This window comes from Mirounga leonina, unplaced genomic scaffold (assembly GCF_011800145.1).
Source record: "Mirounga leonina isolate KUSES-001 unplaced genomic scaffold, KU_Mleo_1.0 Mir_154, whole genome shotgun sequence".
NCBI lineage: Eukaryota > Metazoa > Chordata > Mammalia > Carnivora > Phocidae > Mirounga > Mirounga leonina.
In genome coordinates, this window is record NW_023270389.1 from 4,783,692 (window position 1) to 4,795,718 (window position 12,027).

Below are 12,027 nucleotides of genomic sequence, written 5' to 3' on the forward strand. Positions count from 1 at the left end.
GGGTCTCCCGGCGGACAGGGCAGTAAGCTCCCGCGGCCTGCTGGCAGCTTCGGGAAGCCGGGAAGTGGCTGGGTACCAGCGAGGGGGCTGAGCGGGGGGGTGGGCACCGGTGCGAGATGTAGGGGCCCAGTCTCCTCAGCCTGGGGACGACAACCCCACACCAGCTTGTGTTCTGCCTCCCATGCCACCCCGACCCCACAACCCTCCCACCCCCAAATACAAAAGCAACAAACGGGCTCTTTCCATGGCTCTTGGGGAGGCTAAGCTCCGTAGAAGGGGCGCAGACCCCCGGCCGACCCCTTCCGGGACCCCTTCTCTGAGACCTTGGTCTGGCTCCTCCCCAGGCGCCCGCTGTACCCTGAGGCCTCACGGGACTGGCTGGCAGCCGGTTAGGGACCATGGACCTCAGCTCCTCAGCCTGCCTCCCCCACCCTTGCTTCGGGCCCTGCTCAGCCCTGTGCCCCCGGGGATGCGTCGCTTCCCCTCCCTACTGCTACCCAGGCGGGGCTTGGAGAGCCGACCACTCTGGCCCAGGACCCTGCCCGGCTTTGCGTCCTGCAGCCCCCTTGTATCTCAGCACTGAGGGCTTTCCTGACGGCTGCTATTCCTTCCCCCGCTTCTCTGAGTGAAGGGTCTATTCTCGTGTTTCCCACACAGAGAGAGTGGGGACTGCTCCCAAAGGCCATCCTGGGAGGAGGCGTTTTCATCCAGAGTCTGGTGTTCTGTACCAAGATCCCACCTTATTCAGTAGGACTCTGTTTCTTCATGGAACCACATAATAAGACCTTAAAAATTGTATGTAGGGTCTAACTCACTCAATACATGAGTCGCCCGGAGGAGTGAGTGGCTCTCCCGAGGTCACGGCAAATTCGAGCTGAGCTGAGATTAGAACACGTCTTGTATCTGCCCTGGCAGCCATGGCAGTAATAAACAGTTATTGAGCATGGCTGTGGGCAAGGCGCTCTGGCCTGGCATCATAAGAGGCTGTGGTGAGATACGGCGCCTTCCCTTAGAGACTTAGGATCCAGAGTCTAGACGGCAGGATGGCACAGAACACAAGATAAATACCCAGGCAGGGCAGCATATGAATCAGTGCTAGGAACAGGTTCTACCTGTGCTCAGAGGACAGAAGGTTGGCGTTGGGCGAGGCCGTTGTTGTGGAAAGAGCTCAGGACCAGATTGTCTGGTGTGCCATGAATGGTCTGTGTGGCTCTGGAAAGGGCATCCCAGCCCTGGGCCCCGTTTTGCCTGCCCGAGGCGGAGTCAGGCGAGGGGCGGCTCTCCGGGGGCCCTGCTGGCTCTCACAGCCGCCCTCCATGTGGCCTCCCGTCCATATTAAACTCCTCAGGGCAGGGGGGATTAAAAGGTTGATCAATTCTTGGGGCACCGGGGCAGCTCAGTTGGTTAAGCAGCAGACTCTTGGTTTGGGCTCAGGTCATGATGTCAGGGTCGTGAGATGGAGCCCCCTGTCGGTCTGGCTCCAAGCTCAGCATGAAGTGTGCTTGTCCTTCTCCGTCCCCATGCTGTCTTTCTCTCTCTCTCAAATAAATAAATAAGTAAACTTAAAAAAAAAAAAAGTTGATCAATTCTTGAACTTTCTAAGGTCGTTAGGAAGTTTTCCTCCCAGAGAGGGAGGCCTGGGAGGCACTTATTGTCCTGTAACCCCAGGACCCTAGGAGTCTGGGGGTGGGGGGTGGGATTGCAGCATAAAGTCATTGGAAAGCCACTCGGAGACTCAGCCTCCCGTCCTGAGACAGAGCCTGGCAGGCCTCCCCGAAGTTGAGCTTGGGAAGTAGAGCCCCTTCAAGGTGGGGGTTCAAACGAGCCTCAGGTCTGATTTGTATTCCTTCCTGAATCCACACGCAGAAGCTACAGGGGCCCCCACCGTCCTGCGGTGGAGACAGGGGTCCCCGAGTCGGGGAAAACACGGGCGGGAGCGCAGGGGCCACCTCAGGAGGCCTAGGATGATGCAACTGCGAGTAAGCCTCCAGGTTCCGGCTCCTGCAGGTGGCCGCGCGGGCTGGGGCTGGGACCCTGGGGTCCCCTTCCGCCCACACCTCAAGCGGGGTCTTGGAGAGAAGGGGAAACGGAGAGGAAAGCGGGCATCCTGAAACGAATAAACTAGTACAGGGAAACAGGAAGTAGGGAAGCCTGGGGGCCGAAGGGGGAAGGGGGGGTAGCGAGGAGCCCGGCAGCCGTGGAGGGGAGGGGGCCGGGGGGGGGGGGGGGGGCCGGGGGGCGTGGCTGGGAGGGGAGTGGGCCCGGAGCTGCTGGTGACAGATGGGTGGACACAAAGAGCAGAGCTGCGGGGAAGACAGATGGATGGGGGAGGGAGGAGGGGAGGCTAGAGGGGCAGTGGTTGGAGGCCTTAATGAGATTGGGGCTGGGCTGGGGCTGCGGAGAGGTGAGCGGAGAGGAGAGAAGAAAGCCGAGGCCGCCCGGGAGGACAAAGGCAGCGAGGCCCGGGGCCCGGGGCGGGAGAGGGCCCGGCCGGCCGCTGGAGAGGGGGGCTTCCAGCCGGGCTGGCAGCGAAGGGGGTGACAGATTGCGTGGTTCACCAGAGTGGAGACCCGCTGTCACCTTCTAGAGGCACCGAGAGGGGAGATGGAGAAAGACCGACTGACAGAGCCAGCGTGGGAGCAGACAAGGAGGTGGAGGAGGGCCAAGGCTTCCCAGCCACACCGAGGCCCCGGCCCAGGCTCCTCCTGCGGGCCTTGCTCCCGTGAGCCAGGACTCGAACCAGTCTCTCCCCGCATAACAGCCCAGCCGGGGCCACTCCCGGGAAAGGGTCAGGCAGCGTGGCACCGCGAGGGTTAACGCCGTCTGCTCTCCCTGCCAGCCGCTCGCCTGGTTGGGTCCCCAGGGCTCCCCACATATGTCACCCCCTCTCCTGCCAAACCCACTGCCTCCCAGCTCCTCCAGGCCTCCCCCCACCCTCAAGGACTGGGCCCCGGCCCCTGTGTCCTCCCCACACTCCAACTTCCACCCCAGCAATCCACCTGGAAGGCCGTGTAGACATGAAAACACGGTGACAATCTGAGAAAGTGAACACCTATAACACACAAACTAATGACAACAAGCCAGAGGGCCATGCTCATCCCCCTTCCTGCCCTTCCTGCCCTCCCTGTGGCAGAGACCTTCACCCAGCTGGGGGGGGGGGTCTCCTGCCCCCTCAGGCCGGGGCTGCGGGCAGCCTGGGCTGACCCCAGAGCTCTCCCTGCTCCCTCAACCATAATGCTTCAAATACAAGCATGCATGAAGGTCTTGCCACCTTCAAATCACGTGCACAAATTCAAGGCACGGGGCGAGCACTTGGCCTCGCGCTCCCCCACGCATTGTGTGACAAGTGCCCTGTGAGGAAGGCAGCAGGATCCCCATTTCACAGAGGACAAAATAGCCTCAGTCAAGGTTAATGACCTGGCCGAGGTCACTGGGACTTGGTCCACGGGCTCCCGGTTCAGTGGAATTACTCATTCTTTCTGATACGCCATGCTTTTGGCTCCTCTTTATCACAGGCTTGTGTTCTTGGCTACTCCCCTGAAGAACAAAAATTGAATCCCTGAGTGAAGATTGGGGCCGGGGGCCCCAGAGTCCAGGGTCCCAGGTGAAAGATGCAGAGGAGAAGGAGGTCCTAGGGCAGCCTCTCAGCCCCCTCACCATCAAACCCCAGTTTGCGGGGACAGCTGGGGCTGGGTACACCAAGGATGGCATCAGAGGCCTGAATTCTCAGAGCCAAACAGCCTACAAGGAGAGAAGCTGAGGACAGGGACCCCATTCCTCCCTGCCTTCCCACCCCACCCCCAGCATGCGGTGCCTCTGCTTCTGGGGTCTCTCTAGGTTCTGCTTCTGTTTCCCTCGACATCTCCCCCTGTGGGATCCGGGCCTCCCGGCTTCAGTCAGAGTCCCTCATCCCTAGAGTTCTATGAACTGGTCTCCCCGTCCCTGGCTCCCTGCCTCCTCCACGTCTGTGTCTCCACCCTGTCTTGGGGCCTCCCCCAGGGCTCTCCAGTACCACGCAGTATCATCGCAGAATTCCCGTGTATCTCCGGCCTGTGTGTCTCCCCCCGCCCCCGCCCCCGACCTTGCATCTCTGAGTCTCCGCAGAGCCTCCCCATCCTGGCAGTTCCTCTCTGGTGTCTCTCATCTCTCTGTGTCCCCCGCACATCCGTCTCCCCGTGCCTGCCCCATGTCTGTTACCCACCGACAGTGTGCTCGCTGTCCCCACATCTCCCCCGGCTCCCCTTCCTCTTCAGCCCCCGTTGGTGGGCATCTCTCCTCTCCCCACGGCACTCTCTCCTGGGTCTCTCTGTCTCCCAGTTTCTTGGACAGGGTGGAGGGCAGGAGGGTGGGGGAGGTAGCATTGCTGTTGCTGGGGGCTCATTAGGTGGAGATTGGTTTTTAATCAGCACCATGGCAATGATGATGCAAGAACTAAGATGCCACCTGATCCCCTGCCCCCAGCCCCCCTCCTCAAGCCTCCTTTCCCCTCCAGCTCAGCCCATCTGCTGGCGCCCGGGCACCTGTCTGGGCCTGCCCAGGTGGGAGTTGGCACCTCCCAGACCTGGGGGTGACGAGTGGTGGGGAGCTTGGGGAGGGATTATAGGACTCCCCTTAGGGAATGCCTCACCTTGGAGAAAGCCCAGAAAAAGGTCGATCCGGCACCAGGGAAACGGCAAATGCCTCCAACAACCTGCAGGTGGGGTGTGCTCCTTCTAAGGTCTGGGCCCTTTATGCAATAGCTCAATCTCCATGGCAACCTAAGAAGCAGTTATAATGAACCCCATTTTACAGAAAAGGACAGTGGAGGCTCAAGAGGTTAAGTGACTTGTCCGAGGTCACACAGCCGCCAGGGCTTTCTTCACTGCAGCACCCTGTCTCTGCAGGGCTCCCGGCCACGGTTCATTCCGGATACTCGCAAAGGCTCCATGAAGATACCCAACAGCTGGCTGGACGAGAGGACTAGACACAGAAACCCAGCCCACATCCTCTCTGTGCTTCCCTTGGTCCCGGCCCCTGCCACCCTGCACGCACACACACACACGCGCGTGCACATGCACACGCACCCTCGGGCTGGAGGCAGCTGAGCTGCCCCTGTGAACTTAATCAATGCCTGTTTGCATGTAGTTCTGTATCTGGTTTTCTCACTGCTCATTTGCTGCCCCGGCACACTCCCAGCTGCCCAGGCTGCCCTGCCTTCTCCCGCGTCCTTCCTCTGCCTTTAGCCCTTCCTTTCCTCCCAAGGGCCCCTAATTCCCAGTGGGTCAGCCTAGAGAAATTCCTCGTGGGCTCTGTGTCAGGAATCTGACCCCACTCCTCCTGGTGACGGGGTAGGTGGGAGGACGAGGGCTGGGATAGAAGCTGTGGGGTGACTGAGTCCCAGGGTGACGAGGGGCAGGGGCCTGAACAAGAGCCACAGACAGCCTGCCAAGGGGTCCGCTCGGCTGCAGCTTCATGAAGGATGAGAGCTTGCGGACGGCAAGGACTCTGGGGTCCTCTTCCGCGTTTTAGCGCTGTCCACTTGCACTTTTCTAGATTTCCCTGTTAGTACCTGGGAGAGCTTTCTTCCCGGGAGAAAAGACACAGGGGAAGGGGCCGTCAAAGTCACACCGGGACTCGGAGTAGGACCATGGCACTTAAACCTGGCATGCTGGGGGCCCCTGTCCCTGCCGCCCCTGGTGTGGAAGACTGAGGGGTTCATCTGTGATCCTGCCCTGGCTCTCGCCCCAGCCCCACCCCTTCCCGCGGCTCTCCATTTCTTGCTTATGAAATATGCATGGAGAACAGATGTCCCTGCTCCCCTACTCCCTGCCCCCCCCAGGGCCAGCCCCCACCCCCAGCTCCCGGGAGGTGGGGTGGGGGGGTGTTCCCAGTTCCCTCTGCCAATGGCTGCCTGGCCTGGCTGTTTAATATTGATGAGGGGGGGGCCTGGGCCAGCCAATGGAGAGCTGGGGGTGTGTGTGTGTATCTCCATATATACACAGGGCTGGGCCCGCTCAGGTGTGTATGCGTCGGTGGGGGTGTGTGTATATGTATGTGCGTGCGTGCCGCTGGCCCCCGTACCTGGCCAAGCCCACCCCCTCCACCTGGGCCCTATACCCTCACCATGTGTACCCCTCTCATCAGCCCTGGAGCCGGGGCAGCCACGCCACACTGCTGTCCCCGAGAGCTCTAGAAAGCTGGTCCCTAACTTTGCAGACGGATGAGCTCTGAGCAGCCAGAGGAGACTGGGGCTGTCAACGCGGCCCCCTGTCCTGCCAGCGTGGATCCCCTCACAGGGTCTTCCTAGGTAAAGGGAGAACTGTGGGCTGGGGAGGGGTGGGGGTGTCCCTTGCACTCTGGCTCAGGTCCCCTCCCTGAGCCTCCCTCCAGATCCTCTCTCCTGTGTCCCTGCACTTCCCTCTTCCCCACTCCTCCCCTTGGACTCTTTGTGCCTGTCTGTCCTCCATCGGGTTGAGCATGGCGGAAGTGGGGCTGGAGGTCCTACCCGCGATGCTTGGGATTGCTGTTCTCCCTCATCCTTGGAGCCTGGAACTTTGGGACCAGAAGTGGATTGGGGGTGAGGACTGCATGGGTAAATAGGAGCTGCTGCCAGGACCGGAGCTGCGGTGGACGGCGGGGCCCGGTGGAGGTGGGACAGGGGTCAGATTGGGAGCACATGGAGGGGAGGGGTGGGGAGGGCATGGCAGAGCGGTCAAGGGTGAAGGAACACGGGCACGGGGCAGGGGAGAACGGGCTGATAGATGTGCTCGGAGGAACGCGCAGCTGAACTCTTGAAGGCCAGGGGCAGTAACCAGGTCCTGGAAGGTGCAGACTTCGGGGCCTCCCGCCCTGTTGACACCCCTCTTGTCCCTTTGGAGCCTGGAACGGGGAGCGTGTTTTGAATTTCAGCACTGACCACCTTCTGCTTTGTGTGATGGTTGTGCGTGTGTGTCTGTTAGATGTGGAGACCCTTGCACCCGCCAACCCCCAGCAATTAGTAACTATTTGTCAACTACTCCTGAGCCTGGCTTCTCTGCAGTGGGGTGGGGCAAGGTGGGGGGTCGTGACCCCTGGGAGGAGGGCCCTCAGGCAGGAGAACCAGGCTGGTGAGGAAGGGAAGGAGCCTCGGCGTTTCTGTTTCGGGCGGCTCGGTCCCGCTGAGCTCCCAGTGAGTGGTGCCCTCTTCCCCCTAACACTCCTCCGAAGCAAAGCCTTCCCAGACCTCTCCCTGCTGCCTCACCCTGACCTCCTCTGGTCCCAGGGACAAACCAACCTTAGCCAAGTCCCATAATGGTGTCCCCAAGAAGCTGTCCACGTCCCTTTCCCTGCAGGCCATATCTGAGTGGATGGGGGGCCGGGGGAGTGCCCCGAGTGGGAAGCTGATGATGATCTCTGTCCCTCTTCTTCTTTGTGGAGCCACCAAAAGCACCAGGGAATGGCGCCCCACGGCTGAGGGTGTTGGGGACAGAGTTAGAGGAAGGCGCTGGTCCTGAGGAGGGTCATCATGGCCAGAAGAGATACCGTCCCCTGACTCTAGTGGACAGGGTGGTAGGATCAGGTGTCTGCGGTGGTCATGTTGGGGGGTGGGGGGCCGGCAGGGACTGAGCCGGGGCAGCTGTGCTGAGCTCCATATGTCCCAGTCCACTCTACAATGGGCAAGCTGCGTGTGTATCCCCTCCCCCCACCCCCCACCCCCACCCCCAGAGAGGCAGCAAGGCTGGAGAGAGGCCCTGAGAGGGAGGAAAGGGCAAGGCCAAGGCTTATAGCTCTCCCATCACAACTGGGGAAGGTTTCGAGGCACGGCCAACCTCTCTTGAAACTGTGACTGCAGTCTTGCTCAGTTTTCTTTTTCTTTCTATTACTACAGGATATTTTTATTATGGTTAAAAAACCACGAACATAAAATTTACCATTTTAAGCACACGGTTCAGTAGTGTTAAGTATGTTCACACGGTGGTGCAACAGATCTGCAGAACTTTTTCATCTTTCAAATCTGAAACTCTACACCCTTTGAACAACAACACTTCCCCCTTCCCCCCACTTCCCCCAACTGCCATTGTACTTTCTGTTTCTCTAAAGTTGACTGCTTAGATCCCTCACATAAGTGGGATCATACAGCATCAGTCTTTTTGTGACAGGCTTATTTCATGTAGTGTAATGTCCTCAAGTTTCATCCATGCTGCAGCACATGGTAAGATTTCCTTCCTTTTTAAGGCTGAATAATATTCCACTGACTGTATATGCCACATCTTTATCCAGCCATCTGTCGATGGACGTCTGGCTTCTGTCCATATCTTCTTTATTCTGACTAGGGCTACAGTGAACATGGAAGTGCAGATATCTCTTTGAGATCCTGATTTCCATTTTGGGGGGATACCATCCAGAAGTGGGATTGCTAGATCAGCTGGTCGTTCTATTTTTAAATTGGGGGGGACCTCCATTAGGTTTTCCATAGTGACTGCACCATTTTGCAATTCCACCAACACACTAACATGGCACAAGGGACTCACTTTCTCCACATCCTCACCAACACCTGTTATTTGATGTTGTTTTTGTTTTGACAGTAGCCATCCTCACGGGGGTGAGGTTTTAGCTCATTGTGGTTTTGACTTGCTTTTCTCTGATGATGAGTGATGTGGGGCATCTCTTCATGCCTGCTGGCCATCTGTGTATCATCTTTGGAGAAATGTCTGTTCAAGTTCTTGGCCCATTTTTTAATTGAGGGATCTGATGTTTTGTTGTTGTCAGGGTTCTGTATAATATTCTGGATATTCACCCCTCATCAGGTATATGATTTGCATGTATTTTCTCCCGCAGCTTGCCTTTTCACTCTTCTGATTGTGGCCTTTGACTTAAAAAGTTTTCAAGTTCAACATAGTCCCATTTGTCCTTTTTTGCTTTGTTGCCTTCCTTTTGGCATCATATCCAAGAAATCACTGACTGCCAAGTCCAATGTCATGAAGATTTCCCCTGTGTTTTCTTCTAGGAGCTGTCTAGTTTTAGGTCTTTAATCCTCCTGCTGGGTTATGTCCTGCCCCCCCACCCGCCCCCACTCCGTCTCACCTCTCCTCCTTTCCTGATGCTCCCTTCCGGATTCTCTTCTTACCATCTTTCCTCCTACTCCTGTATGCCTGTCCACCTGCCTGTCTCTCCCAGACCGCCACCCCTCCCCACGTTTCTGCTGTTCTCCCCCCCCAAGTACCTCCCTGCTCCCAACGCATCTCCGACCTTCCTCTTGCCCTCCCCATCTCCGAGCTGTCCCCTAATTCCGCCCTCCGCCCCAATCAATTTCTTCTTCTCTCCTCCAGGCTCGGCACTGGAACCCTGACCATGGGACCTTGAAGTGGCTCTGACCTCCTCAGCTCAGTGGCAGACCCCACTCCCCCAGGCCCTTCCTGCCCCTCCCACAAACAGCTTGCAGGCTCCCAGAGGGAGGGGTGGGGAGGAGATCCTGATCTCGCAGGGCAGGGGGCTTCCATCATGATGCTCAACTCAGACACGGTGGAGCTGGACCTGCCTCCCACCCACTCCGAGACCGAGTCAGGCTTCAGCGACTGCGGGGGCGGGGCGGGCCCCGATGGGGCTGGGCCTGGGGGTCCCGGAGGGGGCCAGGCCCGGGGCCTGGAGCCCGGAGAGCCCGGCCGGAAAGACCTGCAGCACCTGAGCCGGGAGGAGCGGCGGCGGCGGCGCCGGGCCACGGCCAAATACCGCACGGCCCACGCCACGCGGGAGCGAATCCGCGTGGAAGCCTTCAACCTGGCCTTCGCCGAGCTGCGCAAGCTGCTGCCCACGCTGCCCCCCGACAAGAAGCTGTCCAAGATCGAGATCCTGCGCCTGGCCATCTGCTACATCTCCTACCTGAACCACGTGCTGGACGTCTGACGGGGCCTGCCTCCGGCCTCGCGGGGGTCCGCAGGCCCCCCGCCCCCGCCCCTGCACCCCGGCACGGAGTCCCGCAGGCCCCGGGGCGCAGGCAGGGTGCCCCCCGCAGGTGCCTGCTGGCTGGCGGCTAGCGGGAGCCAGACCTCCTCTTACCGACCCCGGGGCCCCCCGAAGGGCGAATCTCCTGTACCTCCCACCGTTTGTGGTTGGGGCCCAGCTGGTCAGAAACGTTTGCCTGGGTGGTCGGTGTACAGTTCTTGCGGGGGTTCCTAAGCGGCCCCCCTAGCTCTCTCAAGGGCTGCTGCCTCTTCTACCCCCACGACCAAATTTTCGGAGACCCCAGATTCTGTGTCTGTCTCCCATCCTCTTTCCAGCTTCTCCTGCCCGGGAGGGAGGCGGCATCGGCAGGGGAAGGGGGAAGCCTGGGCTCCGAGTGCAAGGGGGGCTTCTTCTCAGACATCTCAGCCCAGCACTGGTGGCCCGAGGGCCAGGCACGGCCAGGCAGGGGGCTCCTGAGGCAGCTCCTGCCAGGGCAGTCGTAGCAGCGGGAATCGCAGAAAAACGCTGTTTTCTCTCGTTCCTGAGGCTCAGCACAGACAGACCTCGATCTTACTTGGTAGTGAGTGCCTTGCCCTCTCTAAGCTCCCTGCCCCCTCCCACCCAGCATCCCAATTTTCTCCCTCCCTGTGTACAGCTGTTGAAAGGGTAATCGATCTAGATCCTGGAGGAGGGGATGATGGCCCCAGACCCAGCCCAGAGAATCAGCAGAGGGCCCAGGCAATGGGTGAGCCAGATCGCACATCTGCTTCCTCCATCCCGGCCCACTGGGAAAATGTGCAAAACCCACCCGCCTTCCTCCCTCAGATGCGGGGGGGGGGGGGGGGGGCTCTATTCCTGCCCTCTGGGAATGCTCAGCTCTTTGGGACCTAGGGCCAGTTCATTATATATAGATTTTTTTCTCCTTCCTTAAGCTTGGCTTCAGCAAGGGAAGACACCCCCCAACCCCACTCCCCACTCCCAGGCTCTCTGCACTTCCCCCCCATATGTTGCTTAGCCCCCTCTGCTCACGGCAGCCCAGGGTCAGCGGTGGAATGAAGGGCCAGAGGGCAGGTGCAGAAGAAGTGAGCTCACGGTCCTTCCCATGCTCCCTCCTCCCCGACACCAGACTCCGCGCTCTACAAGGATATTATTTATTTACGTATTTATTTATTTATTCATCTATTTATTTACTTATTTATTTATAAATATTACTATTTATTGCCGAGTTGTGCACTTTGGGGTAGAGCGAGGGGGCTCCTGGCAGTCCTAGCTGGGTCTCTCTTGCTTCCTCCCCGGTTACTCTTTTCCCTTTCTTACTCCTTCTGCAAGCTCCAGGTGTGTGGGGAGATCCTCTCTGCTCACCACACCCATATCCCTTCCTCAGATCCATCTGTCCGGACACCCAGTCCTCTGGGATGGTGCCCTTCCCCCAGCTCCAGGGCTCCTGGACCCTTCCGTAGCTCTCTCCACCCCCAGACAGTCGCACCCCAGTCCTGCCTGCCTCTTTTCTCTCTCTAGCCCTCTCCCATGACCTCTCACTTCTTCCTGATAGCCCCAACAGCAGCACCCCCCCCGGGGTCTGTGTCCTGTGTCCTGTGTGTGATCCCCTCCCATTGCAGTTCCAATTTCATACGAAAAGAAAAATTAAAGTGACCTCGTTCTAGCACCAGGTATGGCTGTGGATCATTCGGTTGGGCTTAGCAGCTGGCCTAGGCATGGAGGGTCCTAGGCTTTGAAGGCTCTTCTGATGGGGCTTTGAGAGCTCAGTGTGGTGGGTACACAGAGAGGGAGGGGCCACAGGGTAAAGAGGTGCAGGGAAGGGTGTAACACACAGGTCCCAGACCTGCCCACCGAGAGTCCCATGTACCTCCATCTTGGTATTCATTGAGCGACACTTTCTGACCCCTCTGGTATTGTGCTTCTGCTCTGCTCTCTCTGGGCCTGAGGATGAGCTTGAGTTCCCAGGGGAACCCAAGTAACACATGTGTCTGTAGGTCCATGCTGCTGGGAAAAGCCATGACATAAAATCTGTCTCTCCTCATTGTTGTCTCTGAGCTGGGTCAGTATTCACTGCAATTTGTTCTTGGCCCACTTTATGTTCCGCAACCTGAAGATATGGGGGAGAAC

The 12,027-nt window shown here is 58.8% G+C and overlaps 1 protein-coding gene across 1 annotated transcript; it reads left to right on the forward strand.

The window, feature by feature from the left end:
• The first annotated feature begins 9,459 nt into the window (after positions 1 to 9,459).
• Positions 9,460 to 9,861, forward strand: NHLH1 (nescient helix-loop-helix 1). The gene has a single exon (XM_035009496.1). The coding sequence runs from the start codon at positions 9,460 to 9,462 to the stop codon at positions 9,859 to 9,861; it is 402 nt and encodes a 133-aa protein (XP_034865387.1).
• Positions 9,862 to 12,027: the final 2,166 nt, after the last annotated feature.

Coding starts and splice junctions, on each gene's coding strand:
- NHLH1 (XM_035009496.1), top strand. CDS start 9,460: ATGATGCTCAACTCAGACACGGTGGAGCTGGACCTGCCTCCCACCCAC.